Source organism: Eschscholzia californica, unplaced genomic scaffold, assembly GCF_041429995.1.
Source record: "Eschscholzia californica isolate CP2 unplaced genomic scaffold, dmEscCali1.0.p SCAF_5, whole genome shotgun sequence".
Lineage (NCBI taxonomy): Eukaryota > Viridiplantae > Streptophyta > Magnoliopsida > Ranunculales > Papaveraceae > Eschscholzia > Eschscholzia californica.
Window position 1 is genome coordinate 33,663,556 of NW_028238472.1, and position 16,918 is coordinate 33,680,473.

Consider the following 16,918-nt stretch of genomic DNA (forward strand, 5'->3'; position numbering starts at 1 on the left):
CATTTGGCCGTGGTCGCGTCCTGGACGCGTCTCGGTGCTCCAGATGCGTCCAAGACGCGTCTGTCCGAGTCATAGACCTTCTCGGACAAGAAGTCCGGTCTCTCCAGACGCGACCGGATAAGGCTCGGACGCGAATCCCTCGGGATTCTTGTCCGAGTCCATCTCCGACTCCCAGTCCGAGAGGATAGGACGCGACCTTGTCGCGTCCTAGACACGCATAGAGTGCGTCCTGGACGCGTCCTGCGCGTGCGTCCAGTAGCTCGGCTGGGACAGGAGTTTAGAAACTTCTAAACTCATGTCTTCTTCTTCCTTCTCTAACCTAGGTGTTGTTTTTTATGCAGAAAACTGTTGTTTTCACGCAGAAAACTGTTGTGTTTCACCCAAAAAACTGTTGTTTACAACCAGAAAACTGTTGTTTACAACCAGAAAACTGTTGTATAGAACCGGAAAACCGTTGTTTTCATTGATTTTTATCACTAAAACTCATGATTTTGAAACCCGTTTTTAAAAATCTATAATCCGTTACATCCGTTTTCGAAACCCTTTTCAAAAAACTCAAAATCTAATGATTCTACGCATTGAAACTCTTTCAAATACGTGTTTTGATTACGTATAAATCTAATCTAAACTAACCATAACGTGTTTGAATCTCTATTCAAACTAATCAAGAACGTGTCCGAATCTTATTCAAATTAATCTATCTAATAAATCAAGTATGAATCTAATTCGTTCTAGTCAAAACTAGTTACATGCAAATGGCTCGTGATGCCACTGAAGGGTTTTGTACGTATTTAATACATACTAATCATCTAACTAGTGTTGTAAGCGGAATCTCAAACATCATATGTTTAACACTAATTAACTAGGATCATATGCATGAACTAATAATGAACTAGAAACAGAAAGAAGAATACCTGGATTCGCTTTCCCACGAACTAGATTCCATTAACTTTATCCCGAAGAACATGAGAGCTTCATAAGTAGCTCCTCTACTTGAGACACCCGAGTAAATAACTTAATCTCCCTTCTTTGTTGTTCGCTAGAACTCCATTGAAGGTTGAGAAGAAGAATCATGCTTCTTTTGACTCCATAGATATATTGGGGAGTTTTTTTCTCTAAAACCCTCTCTCTCTACTTAGCTGTATATTGTGAAAGAGATGAAGTTTTCTCTTAAGAAAAATCCACACCTTAGCGTTTAATCTAACTGAAACTCCTAATTAGGAATAAAACCCTAGTTAGGGTTTCCTCATGCTAATGCTGGCCAGACTAGCCCTTAATGGGCTTAGTCTGTCCGGCCCATACCCCTTAAGTGGCCGGCCAAGGATCACTGTAACATCCCATGTTTTTGGCAAAAGAAATAAAAACTACTGTTAGAAGAGGGACTATTTGGCATTTAATAAATGTTAAATTGGGGGCTAAATGGTAATCAATGGAGATTGAATTAATTGAGTATAAGTATGAGGGGACTTATGTATTAAGTATGTAAGAATTAAGGACTCAAAAATAGATAAATCACATAGCCACTTTATGAATTGCCACATGGCTGCTATGTTTCTTTTAAAAACCAAACCAAATCTTTTCCCACCTACACGTGACACTTAATGTCCAGCACACTTAAACCTATTTTCCATTGTTGTTTCCAATTCATTTCAAATACAACAGAACCTAGAAAACCAAAGTGAATTGCCCGTTAAGGGTTTCGAGTTTTTTTATCGTCGATTTCTTCGCGTTCGGTTGTCGGAATTCAATGAAACTTGTTCCAGGTAATTCTATTCGACTCGTTCTACATATTTAGCGGTCCAGAATTTTCTACTTGTCCAAATTTGATGGTTTTATGATAGCTATTTCGTATACTGTATAGTTGGGTCGAATTTCTTGGGTCGAATTTTCTAACTTGAAGTGATTATTCGTTAGTTTCTTCGAATGGTTTATGTTAAAGATCATGTTTAGGATATTATGGGCAATTTCGGGGTATCCATATATAAACGGGGTGCTGCCGAATTATTTTAGTGTTCGAATTTCATATTTGGGCTAGTTTTGGAAATGAATTGGAACAAAGATGGTTACCCGAACTTTACCATATTTCACGTGAATGAATAGTTTCAGTTATAGATTTATATTAAGGGGTTGATTATATGATTTGTCAGCTTATGAAGACTCTGAAAAGTAAAATAGAATTTATGAGAAGTCGATTGGTTGGTGTATGCATTTTAGGTATTCAGTAGACATGGCTATGAAGTTAGATTGATCGAATTCAGTTATTCGAAGTCTTCAGAAGTTCGCGAATTTACTTTTATGTTTTAAGTTTTCTTTGTTGTCTTTACATTATTATTTTGTTGTGCGAAGGTTCTTAGTATACGAACATAATGTTTCTATTCTGTTTTGGTTATTCTTCCTTATCCCAAAGTATGCGAATGAGGAGGAATTAGGTCGTCTAGTAAGCGGGAAGTCTTTGGTGATGCAAGGACTGAGGTGGGGGTTCTGAATCCTTTATCCAACATGGTTTTATAGATAATGAAATGTGCTAGGTTCTACAGTTATATATGCACCATTATAACTAGAGTTTAGGTAGCATGAAACTCAATTTTAGTGATGAACTGAAATATGCGGGAATGGTTTTGCTGTGATACGGGAAATACTTTTGAACTGTTTTTACGATGATTGTGAAATACTTGGGTTTTCTTGTATGTACCCGACTGCGGATTATGTCAACTTACGGGCACGTAGCCATTGAGGGTAGGATGACATGTAGACATGAGTGTGACCCATGTGAGACCGGTAAGGTGCGCGACACTAGTGATGAGACCCGTGGAGTAGAGTGCTTCACTTGCCCGCCATTGGTGCTCGTGCCTACAGTTTGAGGCTTAGGGACGTACACCTGACCGCTCGCCTGGGAGGTGACATTGATTGGGAATCCCTCTGCTTTGTGGCGATATGACTCTTGGTTGTTCCACTTCCGTGTTTGATAAGATAATGAATCGAATGAGAATATTGGTTTTGATATACGAATGAAACTGATTTGAATCGAATATGAGAATGTGGTTTTGATATACGAATGAAACTGATTTTGAAAGATCTCATTAGATGCATGACAGGGTACCGAAGAGAATGAGGTTCAGGTACTTCCATGGTAATTGGGGGACGGCTCTCTTATTCGAACTCGGTGATCAAAAATGTATTTAGATACTTAAGGTATATATGTATCATGAGGTAAACTCTTCAATGATTGCGGCGTCCCTTAGTGGGAGAGGGGCTTACCGGCTAGGGGTAAGTCTCTTTCTCGAGGAGACGTTAGTGTATTAGCTAGTGTCTAAATGGGCTGGTACTATCTAACACACTCTAGGTTCTCCTGAGGAACTCTCCTCTTAATTGGGAGCGCACCATGGGTGGGCAGCTAATCACTATTATTGCTTGCTAGATTAAGAAAAATGGTTTTGTGTATATAGTATATATAGTAACTGGTTTGCTAACTCGTTTTGTCATGATGTTTACAACTTATCGAATGAACTTTTGAAAACGTGATGGGTTTTGGATCGGTCTTCAACTAGAATAACTCGTGTCGGTGAGTATTCTGACCCCCTACCAGTTGTTAGTGTGCAGGTGCTTTGTCGTAGCCTCGAGGCAGAGTATGTATTCCAACCGGTGATCTTGTCTGACGAGGCTAGCAGGGTTGCGTCGTTTGCCTTGATTTTCGTTTATTGGATTTCTGTTATTTTAAAGTTATGTAGTTATTGCAGAACCGAACTCGAATATGTATATATATAACACTTAAAGTTTTTTATAAGTTGTATCGATGTGTAAGAGGCTTTTGTAGTTCTTTTTGTAGTTCGGGTTTCGACCCGAAACTGAGTTGAGTTTGTTTAGCTTCGGCTCTATAGTTTATTTTTGGTGTATGTGAATGTATGGTTTACAGAGGAGACTCTGTCGGTTTTTGTCTCGTCTGTGAATTGTCGGGGCGTGGTCGTGTTTATTTTGGGACACTGGGCGTCACAATCTCCCTCTAAGGGAATCCCTTGGTTGCCCTTAAAATTGGGTTTTGCCCTTTTTTCAGACTTCCCTTTCGAGCCCGATCCTTTTCTATCTTTTTGAGCACTATCAGGCTAGATCATATCCATCTATAGGCAAGCTTCCACGAGTCAACTCTTTCCGATCAAGCTACCACTCTTTGGTGTAACCCGTTGTAGGATCCGGTCTATGTTAGCCGCGAATTACCGAAGTGATCCGACGATCGTAAGCGGCTTCTAGATAAGCATTACGATCCCTAATTGGACCGGACTAGATGATCTTTGGGATAAAGTCATCGTCATCCTAACTGACAAATTGTACGCATTGCAACTTTGGTCGAAGGACACTCCTTCGGAAGGACGTCTCCTTCAGATCGAAGGACTATATCCTTCAATTTTATCATACTCTATTTTTTTTTTGTGTATAGATATTAATTCAAGATCTATATATTTTATGTATACATATATGCTTCTGTATGGAGACTTGGAGAGGTTTTTCTTTGTACTTGTAAAAAGGTTGTTACGAAATTACGTATAGTAGTTATTCACATACGGATCGTTAGACGTATTTTCCTATTTTGATGTGCACTAAAATGCCCTTGTTATCATGATTTGAAATATTTATATGTAACTGATGAAGACCCAACCGGATAGGCCTCACGGCCATAGCGATCATGTGCCCGACGGCCAGCCCGATTAAACTTCTGTTTAGTAGCTTTCTTATTTGTGGTAATAGATATATTCAGGACTCTCTAGTTTGAACTATTTAAGTTGTTTCTTATTTGGAATTAATAGCAATCAAGGAAGTTAATATCTATCAGCTATCACTTTCCTAGTTCCAATCTATCTAGAAGAGCCTAAATCCTATAAAAGGGAGTCAGGTCTGTTTATTATGATCATCGAAGAAGTTATTATCAATACTACTTACCTGGATTGCATCTTTTCTCTTTTATTTCTTCTAGTTTAGTTATGAATTCTATTATGATTACGCTTCCGCAAGAATCTACAACAGCTGCCTGGTATCATGAGCTCGCATAATCCTGATACAAAACTGGTAAATTTTTTTCTAAACCCTGATAAATTTTTTTTTTATGTTTGAAGGTCGTCGGCCGGAAAATTGGCCTGCCGGCGACCTTCGATGGGGAAGATGATGAGGTGGCGAGAAGGTAAGGTGGCAGAGAGAGGCAATGAAAGAGAGGTGATGACTAGTTAACGGTGTTATAACGAAAACTGAAAAAGGGGATCATCTGAGTATTTTTGACAAAGTAGGGGTCTAGGAAGGAAACCGATGACAAAATTGGGGGCTATTTGGGAAATAACCTAAAAAACACATAATTTATGTTTTATACATGGTAGGGAAATTCAGAAGAGAAATGCTAGAGCAGGCGGGGATTTCAGACCTACCCTAGACCTCATCCAATGTGGCGTGCCACGTCGGATGAAAAGCCTATTTGGCGCAGAGTCCAAATGTAAGAAACTTTGGTGTTAAGTCCTCGACTTCACACATTTTGTTTAGATCTGGGCCGTCAAACGTGATTGACGGTCTAGATCAAAACAAAATCAGAATAATTCCCAAATCACCACTTTTCTTTCTTGCCTTTTTCCTGTTCTCTTTTAATTCTATGTTTTTTTTCTCTTTCAATCTCTAGACCAGTATCCTCAACAAAAAAAAAAAAAAAATCTCTAGACCAGTACTATCATACTCTCCATTGATAGGTTCTTGGTCGTTTATATGAAGGTGGTTTTCTTTCTTATTTCAGTAAAATGATGCTGGAATATGTTTCAATAACTTTCCTCAAAATGGGTATTTATGATTCAGGAAACCCTAACCCAAAGTTGTGATCGAAATGACTTGTAGGATTGAAGCTAGAAATCTCACAAATAGATCCAGTTTTCATCTTGGTCTAATTCACCTATTTGCTGTCGATGGGATGGTGTTATTTGTGACAATAGAACTACGGTTGTTTAGTTGGTTCTTCCTCACAGTGGTCTTGAAAGAAAGATTTTACATACATGATTTATATGACCTAAGATTTCTTGATCTATCTTTTAATCTCCTTCAAGTTGAAGTACCCAAAGATGAAGTTCTTGATGTTAGCCACAATATATTATCAGGACCAATTTCGGAGCCTTTGATTGGTATGAATCTATTCACTCAATTAATATCACTAGCAACTCCATTGACGATGATTTGGTTGAACTTGTTTGTTGTTCTTCTCCCCTCCTTGTATGTTGCTAGTTAGAGAGAGAGAGAGAGAGAGAGTGAGTGAGTGAGTGAGCTTTGCTCGGGAGAAGGAAGTAGTGATTTGGAATACAAAATGATCTAGACCGTCGATCACAATCGACGGTCCAGACCAGAACAAAATGCAGGGACCGGAATCAAAACTCGGTGAAGTTCAGAACTTAGACGAATTGTCAAACACATGTGAACTCTGCGCCAAATCAGCTTTTCATCCGACGTGGTACGCCACGTCGGATGAGGTCTGGGGTAGGTTTGAATTCTCCGCCTTCCCTAGCATTTCTCAATTCAGAAACACATATTAATTGAATCTAGGTTTTTTTTATCATAAGCACGTGATAAGAGCTAAAAAAAATCTAAACTAAAAATCTTATAATAGTTTTTATAGGTGAAAGAATTTACAAATTAGTATTTGTCTGATTAAGAACAATCTTAACGGAGGCTCCCATCTCATTTCGGGAGCCTCTAAATTTAAGGAGTCTCTAAATTTTTCAATTCCAATAGAGACTCTCACATGAATTCAAACATAATTTGTTTTGTACGTGTCAACGTGTGTGATGTACATGTGTGAGATTTTAATTCTATTTTCCGACTATAAATTCTCGAAACGGAGAACAAATTTAGGCAAGAACTTCAACAAAAATTTATTTAAGAAAATTAAAATAAATAAAAAATAATGGGGTGGATCAGCCACCCTAAACTAACCCGTTTGGACAAACCCGGAGAGAGGATTTACAAGCCTTGAGAGAAGCCCAGCCAAGAGCTACCCTATTAGAGCAAACCCATTCCCAGTCGGGCTGAGACCAAAAATTCAAAATTTTGGCCTGTCCGGGCATCCAACCTCAGTCGGTTGGGGAGGAGCCCCAACCGACTGCTTCAGTCGCCCCTAACATTAGAGGCGACTGAAGCGTCCCCAACATGACCGTTGGGGACCCCTCCCCAGCTGATGGATTTCGTCCAACGGTTGGAAATGGGTTCAACCCTTTTAAATAGGGGTTGAACCCATTTTCATTTCATCTCTCACTTGTCTATCTTTCTCAATTTCTATCTCTTTACTCTTTCAATTTCTCTCTCTCCTTAATCTCCTTCAAATATTTTCTATACTTTTTATTTGATCTTCCTATGGATCCACTAGATACCAACAAATTCGACAACCAAAGTTATCTGGAAATGTTGTCCCCTAATTCTACTTACCTGTCGGCTCAATTAGGGGTTGATGATTATGAAGTATTTGAGGATTTTTCTGTGCACAAAGGAACGACTTCAACAAAGATAACTAAATGGGAACCGTGTAAGCCGGATGAAGATATTTTACTTGGTAATTGTTATTTGACACACAACAAGTGGATGGCAGACATGCTAGGAGAGTCAACATTTGGCAAAAGAGATTCTAATACCAATCCATCGGAGGAAAGACCAATTGGTCGTAAACCAGCAAAAGCAAATGCAAGAGTTGGAGAACCATCCACACATTCTACTGCTTTAAAAACTCTGAATGAGGGACATTGGGAAAAAAGAGAAGAAGAATCCCCACAGAGAGCAACAACTTTGTCGGAAGCTGTACGGGTTCAACAAGAGGTCCTACGGGTTCAACAAGAGTTTCTACTAGCAGATAGAGAACACAAGAACCGAAAATATGGGATCGACTTAATGAAGATTGATGTTAGGTCTCTCGACGAACATGGTGCACGAATGCTTATAGCAGCGCGAGAAGCTTGGTTCAACGGTCAACCACGAGAACCAAGAAGCCCCTTCTAGCTATTTTTGATTTTTCTATTGTTGTTTAGTCGTTTTTAAGTAGTTTTAAACTTTTAATCAATAATTAGTTGTAATCAATATTTTTTAATTGAACTTTTTAAGTAAATTGGGTAATTTCGTTTTCAAATTTTCGGCCTCAAGAGAGCTTGGGTTGGAGCTAAATTTTTTAGGCTGAGCTGAGAATGAAAATTTTAGATGAAAAAGTGATTTTTTCAACCTTAGACAGGCTGGGACTGAAGATGCGATACATGATGGTGTTAAGATCTCCTATAACTAGCCAAGGGGTTTGTTGGGCTGGAGAAACATTCTGAAGGGCTTCCCAAGGTTTGATCTTGTCTTTGTTATAGGGGCAGCCATAAAATCCAGTTAGCAGTAACTTCTCATTTTGTTCCTCAAGATTCAAAGATACATGTATCATGTTCTGAGTGGCATGGAGCACAGTAATGTCAATATCCGGTTTCCAAAAAAGAGCCAGTCCACTACCTTTGTTAATCGGCTCAACCGTAACCTTTTTATAAATTTTATGGAGATTGAGCAATCTATCAATGTTCATGTTCATGCATTTAGTCTCAGAGAGAAAGAGCAGATCTGGATTGTGCTCTTTAAGTAACGTCCACAGATGTTTCCGACTGAGAAAATTGCCACACCCTCGGACGTTCCAGTAGACCCCAGCCCCTATTTGGGTTTGTGTAATACATGTTAATGGTTAAGGACCTAGTACCCCAGCCACAGTTTCCTATGCATGCGTGCACGTATCCTCTAAAATTTTCTCTGTCTGAATTCTGTAGTTAAAGCAACCAATCCCTTCCCAATATTAAATTCTGGCACTAGCCGTACTTGTTCTGCTCAGTCACCCTTTTGACCCACTCTCTATCTCTGTTTCCTATATTTTTTTCAAAAATGATGCTATGCCCGGTGCCAATCCCGGCTGAAACCCGGCCTGCTGATTTGGCGAGCCAACCGGGCATAGCATCATACGTGGATTAGCAGTTTGGGAGGGGTTTGAGATATTTCATAAATTGTCCCTACAAAAAGGTTTAATTACAAAGAGGGGCTCCCATCAAAAAGAGATAAAACATCCGCTCTAAAACTTGCCTTCTATTCTTCAGCTCGCCTCTAGGAAACTTTAGGGTTTCTTTCTTTTGTTCTTCTTCATCTAAGGGTTTCCACCACATAATCTATCAACTCGATTTATGTAACTCGAATTTCGCTTCTTGGGTTGTGGTTCTTCTTCATCTAAAAAGGCAAAACGAGGTTCTCTTTCTCTCTAATTTAAGTTGATCCAAGTTCTCTATCTCTCTCTACCAATTTAAACTTGTTGAATTTTTTCTATTTTCTAATGTGATGATTTTATATTTTTTTTAGGTCATTAGATTGTTGTGATTACGTATGTCTTGGTCTGAAATATGTTCGAATTTGACTTAGATTTTGATGTGGCAATCTCTCCCTAAATGTTGCCCTTGGTTCAAATTTGGCTCAAATTGGTCTGAAATAGGCTCGAATGGTTAATTTTTGCCCTAATTTTGATGAAATTGGTGTGAAATATGGTCTAGTTAACGTGAAATGGGCTCATTTTAATTCCATGGTTCAGATTGCTTCAAGTTAATTAATTGGTTCAGTTTAGGGCTGAAAAGGTTCAAATTAGTTAAACAGGTGATGTGTTCTCATGTCTTTTGTAGAAGAAAGAGAACAAGTCATGTGTTTTTTTTGTCTTTTTGAAGTTTGCTTTGCATTTGTATTATGTTTTTCTGCTTGTATTCTTTTGTCTCAGGAAAATATTGCATGGAAGAAGAGTTCTTCTCATTCTCTTCTCTTTGATGATCGAAGTATACAAGGTTATGCACAACTTTTGCGAGTTGCTTCCCTGGGTTCCTGTCGGTTGTCGATGAAAAACCATGACGCTGCAATATTGGATGATTAAAACAGAAGCCCATGACATTTATTCCTATCTCGGATCGTTCTAACTTTACATTCTTTTCTCTTTTGAAAGATGGATGACCTTTAACTACTTTCAGTTTGTGCATATTTTATTAACAGATGTATTTCAGTTATTGTACCAATTTATGTAGTTTCTATACTTTCTTGAGCTACTCAAGTTCTCTTCTTTCTTGCTTGTTTAGATGGACATGTACAGAATGATTGAATGAACTAGTCTAAATGTATTTATATGAAGAATCTTGCTTGTCAACTAAAAAGCTTCTTTAAAACCGAACAACTTTTCATTGATTCAGTAAACAAAACAAGACATTAAATCAGCCTCTTCATTACATTTGATTTCAATTATTCAAACATTTTGTATCACATTATTCTGCATCGCCCTCCTCGCTATCATTAGTAACACAACTGTAGTAGGACCAGCTCCACCTATAGTGCGCCCAAAGGCACCTGCTTGGATGGCTGCCTTCTCCACCGCGGCCTTGCATACTTCAATTAGAACCTAAGGAAACGACTCATGAAGTATTCACTGAATCCCTTCAAGAACAGGTCCAAGAATTTCCTGAGACAATAGAAAACAAGCGGAAACATATTATACAAATGCGAAGCATATGTCTTTCATAATAGTTTGTGGTCTTGTTCAAGCTTTCTAAGAGATTATGTATGAGTCGACAGCTATATATTCTAACTGTCAGAATTTGAGAATAACTAACCATTGGGGGAGCAGAGAGGTTGGAGGGGATATTCGACCTCCACCCTCACCTCAAGTGCTCGTGACTCGCTTGAGTTTGACACATATGATTACGACTTGTCAACATCTGAGACTCAGATCGAACCAATTAATGATGTAATTTGAACCATTGTACTAATTAGACCATTTTTTTCAGATTAATTAGGCCTATTTCAGACCAATTAGACCATATTTCATACCAATTTCACCAAAATTAGAAAAAAAAATTAGCCAAATGAACCTATTGGAATTTATTTCAACCCAATTTAACCTAATTCGCTTATTCCACAACTTTTTTACAATAATTAGGGCAAAAATTTAGCCTAATGAACCAATTAGAACTTATATCAAACCAATCGAACCAATGTAGGGCAAAATCTGACCAAAATTATTTGGAACCTAACAAAAATCAGTAATCTAACCTAACAAACATGAGAAAATACAACAAATCAGTAGCCTAACATAATCACTAATATAAAATAAGTAAATCACTGAAGTATGACAGTAGACAGTAGGAGTTATGGCAAAATTTTCGAACAAAAGAGAGAGAGAGACAAAATCTGGAAATGAGGTAACAAATATATATATAGAGAGAGAGATCTTACCTACGCTGGATGATGAAGAAAACCCTTGGATTAAAGCGTTAAAATGAGGAATAAGTCGAAGAAAGATAACTGCTTCAATAAATCGAGTTGATAGATTATGTGGTGGAAACCCTTAGATGAAGAAGAACAAAAGAAAGAAACCCTAAAGTTTCCTAAAGGCGAGCTGAAGAATAGAAGGCAAGTTTTAGAGCGGATGTTTTATCTCTTTTTGATGGGAGCCCCTCTTTGTAATTAAACTATTTTGTAGGGACAATTTATGAAATATCTCAAATCCCTCCCAAACTACTGATCCACGTATGATGCTTATGCCCAGTTGGCTCGCCAAGTCAGCACGCCGGGTTTCAGCCGGGATTGGCACAGGGCATAGCATCATTTTTGTATTTTTTTATACAAGAGTACAAGACACCAAAATTAACACAAATTGACAAAGTCGACCATTACCTCAAAATTCACAGAGATTGAACTACTGCAATATGCTTTTATAATTCACTAGAAGAAGAAGAAGATTGATCACCAAATTAGAAATGGAGAAAGTACCAGCACCAACAAAAAAAGGCACAAGAAAGTTTTCCTCATTTCTACCAAAAACAGCTAGTGTTACTTTTCAAAATCCTCCATTTAGTCCAGGTAGAGAAATTCACAAACTCAAATCCAACATTAACAAAGGATTCTCCGGTCCGATTATATCGATAATTCCAGCCGAAGCTCGAAGATCCAAATCGAAAAATGGAAGTTTTGATACTTCACAAGAACCCACTTCACCAAAAATCTCTTGTATGGGTCAAATTAAGCATAAGAAAAAAGTCTGCAAATCAAAGTGTCCAAATCTACCAACCCAGAAAGAAGTTTCAGATAAAAAGAAGAATCCAAAACTACCCAAGCTGAAAAAAGTACTAAAACCTTCATTTTCAGATGTGGGTGTGGCAGAAAAAGATAGAAAACTTCATGGATGGAATTCTAAGAAGGATCAGATAAATATATCTGAACCTCATGATAATATAGCACCAAGATTAGATCAAATGAAGAGATTTACTAGCGGTCGAGACGTGTTAGCAAGTTTCGATTGGACTAGTAATACCCATGATCATAGATTGAAAGATGAAGAAGATGAAGATCATGAGGTGATTATTGCTCACTCAGCACCATTGACAATGGGTGGAAGAGAAAGAGGAGGAATAGCTTTGGAGCCAAGAAAAGATGTCAATCTATGGAAGAGAAGAACCATGGCTCCACCTAAACCTCTTCAAATCAATGTCACTACCAAACCAAAGTAAATGAAGTTACAAATTTCATGTTCCTTTTTCAAATTTTCAATTATATATTTCCATTAGAGTTGATTATTGTGAAGGAACTAAAAATTTTGTAGTTCAAATGCTTGAGTTGTCTATTACATGATTAATTAGAGTAATTGGGTGTTTATAGATACAAAATATTTTTTGTTGTTTGTTTTTGAAAATTTTGTCAATCAACTAACTCAAGTTGAAATTGTCTTCTTCAAAGGGTAATCTCAAGGTTGGATTTGTTCACAAGTACCCAATAGTTAACTTGGTAAATATTGTTACCCAATTGCACCATGTGTGATGTGTATATGTATATATTATGTTAAGATAATCAAGATTGATTGAAAAATAACCAAAACTAAAAAAATTGTTGTAGGTAGGTTTAATATAAAATATCAACAACTAAATCAAACTTGGTAGGCTACAAAAATTTCTTCTTGTTAGGTTTTTATAGGAGGCTTGCACTGCCTATGCCTTGGTATAGGGTAATGTATATATCAAAATCCTATAGCCACATAAAATGTTCCCAAAATTTAGGACATCACGGGAAAATGCATAAGAAACACTTTGCTTTGGTGATCATATAGGACAACGAAGACGAAAACTTTTATAAGTTTTTGCCTCAAGTTATAAAGATTTGTCTAAAAGAGTTGTACATCGATCCAAGAAATAAGTACGTGTTATAATTTTGATTCAGAAACTGTGGGAAAGTCGAAACTAAAGAAAACTGTAGTAGAACTGTAGAATCAACATAGAGGATCCAAAAGATACATGTTTTGTTTTCTTATGCAGACAGAGGAAAGGGGACAAAAAGTAGTGGAAATATCATCACAAGCATTAAAATAAGAATAAGCAAGACACGCCAATTTGAAATTTGGGAAATTTTGGATGTTCCCAATACCCTTGTTTTCATGAGAAATGCACTAATTTTGTGGTACAAAAATAATGGATTGATGGGGTCTTTTAGGTACTCATTAAATCATTGATTCTATCTTCCTCCTGGGCTTGATCCTGCAGAAGAGCCCGCCATTCATCATTGTGTGTTGGATGCAGTTTTGAATTAGTTTCTTTAGGGTCCGTTTGATGCATGTGAAAAGTGGGTAAGAAAGTTGATTTTCATAAAAGTCGATTTTCGTAAGAAAGTTGATTTTCATAACTTTCCGCTGTTTGATTGGACCGAATGGATGAGAAAACCCATTTTTTATGAGAAAAAAAGTGTGAAAAGAGTCCTGAATATTTTTCCCACTCTCCCTATGTGAAAATCATTTTCTCACTCTCACTAATAAATTTGCGCTCTCTCTCCTCACGGTGTTGGACCTATCTCCCACTTCCCTCTTATTTCCCAACCGTATCACCTCAATGTAGTTAAGGTTTCCTGAACTAGAAGAAATTAATGGCAGTTTCTAATTAGGGTTTTGAAGTTGGAGCAACAACAAAAAGTTATTCCCATCCACACAAGTACAACTACAACAACTAATTTCAATTTTTGTTCTTCAATCGTGTTCAAATTTTGTTCTTCAACCGTGTTCAAGTTTTGTTCTCCAATCGTGCTCAAGTTTTGTTCTCCAATCGTGCTCAAGTTTTGTTCTTCAATCGAATTCAAGTTGAAGCATAACAACAACCTAATCTCAACACAACTACAACTACATCAATTACTTTCGATTTTTTTTCTTCAATCGAGTTCAAGTTTGGTGCTTCCACGAGTTTTGCCTCACGGATGAAACAAGTACAACTACAGCAACAACAACAAATTTAGTTCTTCAATCAACACAATTAATCTGATGTTGTGATGTAGAATGGCAACCACAATTGTGTTTGGTACTCATCTTCTTGTATTGTTTTCTTCAAAACCTAACAATAAATCGACGAAGAATAGAAAACCTAAAGTAAATTGATTTGGGGAAAATAATGATTTGGGAAAAAGAAGAATACAAAACCAAACAAGTAAATAACCTTTGGATCTCTCTCGGATCTCCCTAATTCAACCCTAATTGGAGCAACCTAATCTCTATGTCTCTCTCTAAATTAATTTAGGGAATAACACGATTTGGAGGAAAGAAGGCAATACAAAATTCTAAAGGCACCGCTTAAGATCCTGACAATACATAAAATTTTCAAGACACTCCTTTAGTTTTCCTACATTCCTATAACCCTCTCAAACACTTCCAAATGGCCAGCGCTTTGGGGAAAGCTAAATAGTTTCCGGGGTGTGAAATTTTAAAGGGAATATGTAGAATTTTAGAAATTTTCCGAGGAAATGAATTTTAAGGGGAAATAAAATAAAAACACTCCACCTCACCTCACTCTCTCTCCACCTCACCTCTGTGTCTTCTCCGATTAGGTCGCCGGCCGAAAAATTTTCCGGCCGGCGACCATGAAGAAAATAAAAAAAAATTCACTCTCTCTCTCTCTCTCTAGAAACTCCGGCGAAGGGGTTTCCCTTTGTCGGAGTTCCGGTCTGTTCTTCAACAGACCAGATCGGTATGTTCTTCAACAGACCAGTTCCGGTCTGTTCTTCAACAGACCAGTTCCGGCGAAGGGGGCGAAGGGAAACCCCTTCGCCGGAGTTTCTAGAGAGAGAGAGTGAAAATGTTTTTTTTTTTTTTTCATGGTCGCCGGCCGGAAAATTTTCCGGCCGGCGACCTAATCGGAGAAGATAAAGAGGTGAGGTGGAGAGAGAGTGAGGTGAGGTGGGGAGAGAGAGAGAGAGCTGAGGTGGAGAAGTATTTTGCTTTCCCCCTAAATAAAATTGTCAAACAAAATTGACCAATTTTTGACCAAGTCTTCACACCCCGAAAACTATTTAGCTTTCCCCAAAGCGCTGGCCTTCCAAATTAATTCACGTATGAAAATCTTGGATTTCTTACCCATCAAAAAGAAAATGGTTTTCCCATAAATTATTTTCTCATGTATCAAACGGACCCTTAGTTACTTCACCAAGTTTGACTTTCAGTCTCCTAAGAAATTTTTATGGTTATTTCCCAAATGGCCCCTAGTTTATGACTAGCTTCCCGCGTAGTCTCTTAGTTTATCGAAAATGCTCAGATGGCCTCTTTTTTGTCGTTACCGCCCATGACTGTTGTTAACTGCTTTTAAAATTTTCTAGAAATGCCCTTTATTTATTACCACATAGTCAGCTCTCTTTCTCTCTCTCCCATCATCTCTTTCTCAAGATTTTCTCTCTCTAGAAGTCCATTCAAGATCTTGTTAATTTCATGATATCTTTTCTCCAAATCTCTCACTTTCTCTCTCTAACATTATAAAAAAATACATTTTGATAAATGTTTTTCTACTTTGGTATAGATCTATAAAACTATTAACAAAGATGAACCCAGATGTTCATCATCAACATTGAGGATTAAATCCTAGAAATTCATCATCAGCAATGAACCCCAAATGTCCGTAATCAGAAATTCATCATCAACAACAAATAAAATTAAGCGATTCGTCATCAACATTTTCCTCTTTGAATTAATGTACACGGATTTCTTTGTAGAAACCTTTCAAATATTTGTGTGATATGTGTCTCAATCCATTTAGTTTGTTGGTTAACTTTTCGTTTCTCTTATACGTATGAGATGAGTCTTTTAATGTTCATCAAAAATTTACAGTGTATTATTTCTAGGGAGATTTGTTGTTTGGACCCCCTTTCCTATAATTGACTTGATGTTTGGACTCCCTTTTTCCAGAGTTGCATTTTAGACTCCTTTTTTGAAAAAAGAGTTATATCTAACAGTTACAAAAATGTAATTACTATTTTACGCTTGTTCTAAAAATGTAATTACTATTTTACCCTTCTTCTTCTTCAAGGTGTTAAAAGAGAGAAATAGTTGTGAAGGAGTTTCTGATAGCGTCATCAACAAAGAATCGCCGCCTTTCATCAACTACCAAAATCCATGAAGATAGTTCTCTTAGATCTGGATAGGCACTAATACTTCTCCTTAATCCATTACAACAAGTAAAACTATCTAATAGATTGTAAATCATTTGATTATTGGGATAATCAATCCATGGTTGATGGCGATGAGGAAGAGGTGACGGTCGTTCCTCCGCCACTTGCAACGGCCAATCGAAAAATCTATTCCCGTCAACACCACCAGAACCACCATCATCTTTGGTTAGTTTCTCCAATTCGAAAGAATTTCAAGAGAGAGAAAGTATAATTATTGTTGGTTGAGTTATCTTCCTCATGAATTGTACTTCTCTCTGGTCGCCTTTTTTTTTGAACAATCACTGCCTAATTTTGGATCAAGAACCTTGATTGCAATGAAAATTTGAACTAATTGGATAGAACAAATATGAATCAGGCAAGTGAATCAACAACATTAATCAGCTTAAGTTTTTAGATCGAAAATTAAAAGAAACCT

General features: G+C 37.4%; 1 protein-coding gene and 2 long non-coding RNA genes across 3 annotated transcripts; 2 read left to right on the forward strand and 1 right to left on the reverse strand.

Moving 5' to 3' along the window:
- The first annotated feature begins 9,101 nt into the window (after positions 1-9,101).
- On the forward strand, positions 9,102-10,196 carry LOC147538736 (uncharacterized). The gene is made up of 2 exons (XR_015225734.1): positions 9,102-9,255; positions 9,773-10,196. It is a non-coding gene; the product is annotated as an uncharacterized LOC147538736 (long non-coding RNA).
- On the reverse strand, positions 10,141-11,435 carry LOC147538737 (uncharacterized). The gene is made up of 2 exons (XR_015225733.1): positions 11,272-11,435; positions 10,141-10,498 (listed from the first exon to the last, which is right to left on the reverse strand). It is a non-coding gene; the product is annotated as an uncharacterized LOC147538737 (long non-coding RNA).
- A 247-nt stretch (positions 11,436-11,682) lies between these two features.
- LOC147538738 (uncharacterized protein At1g76070-like) lies at positions 11,683-12,679 on the forward strand. Its single transcript, XM_086642509.1, has one exon. The coding sequence runs from the start codon at positions 11,796-11,798 to the stop codon at positions 12,543-12,545; it is 750 nt and encodes a 249-aa protein (XP_086498635.1). The 5' UTR covers positions 11,683-11,795; the 3' UTR covers positions 12,546-12,679.
- Positions 12,680-16,918: the final 4,239 nt, after the last annotated feature.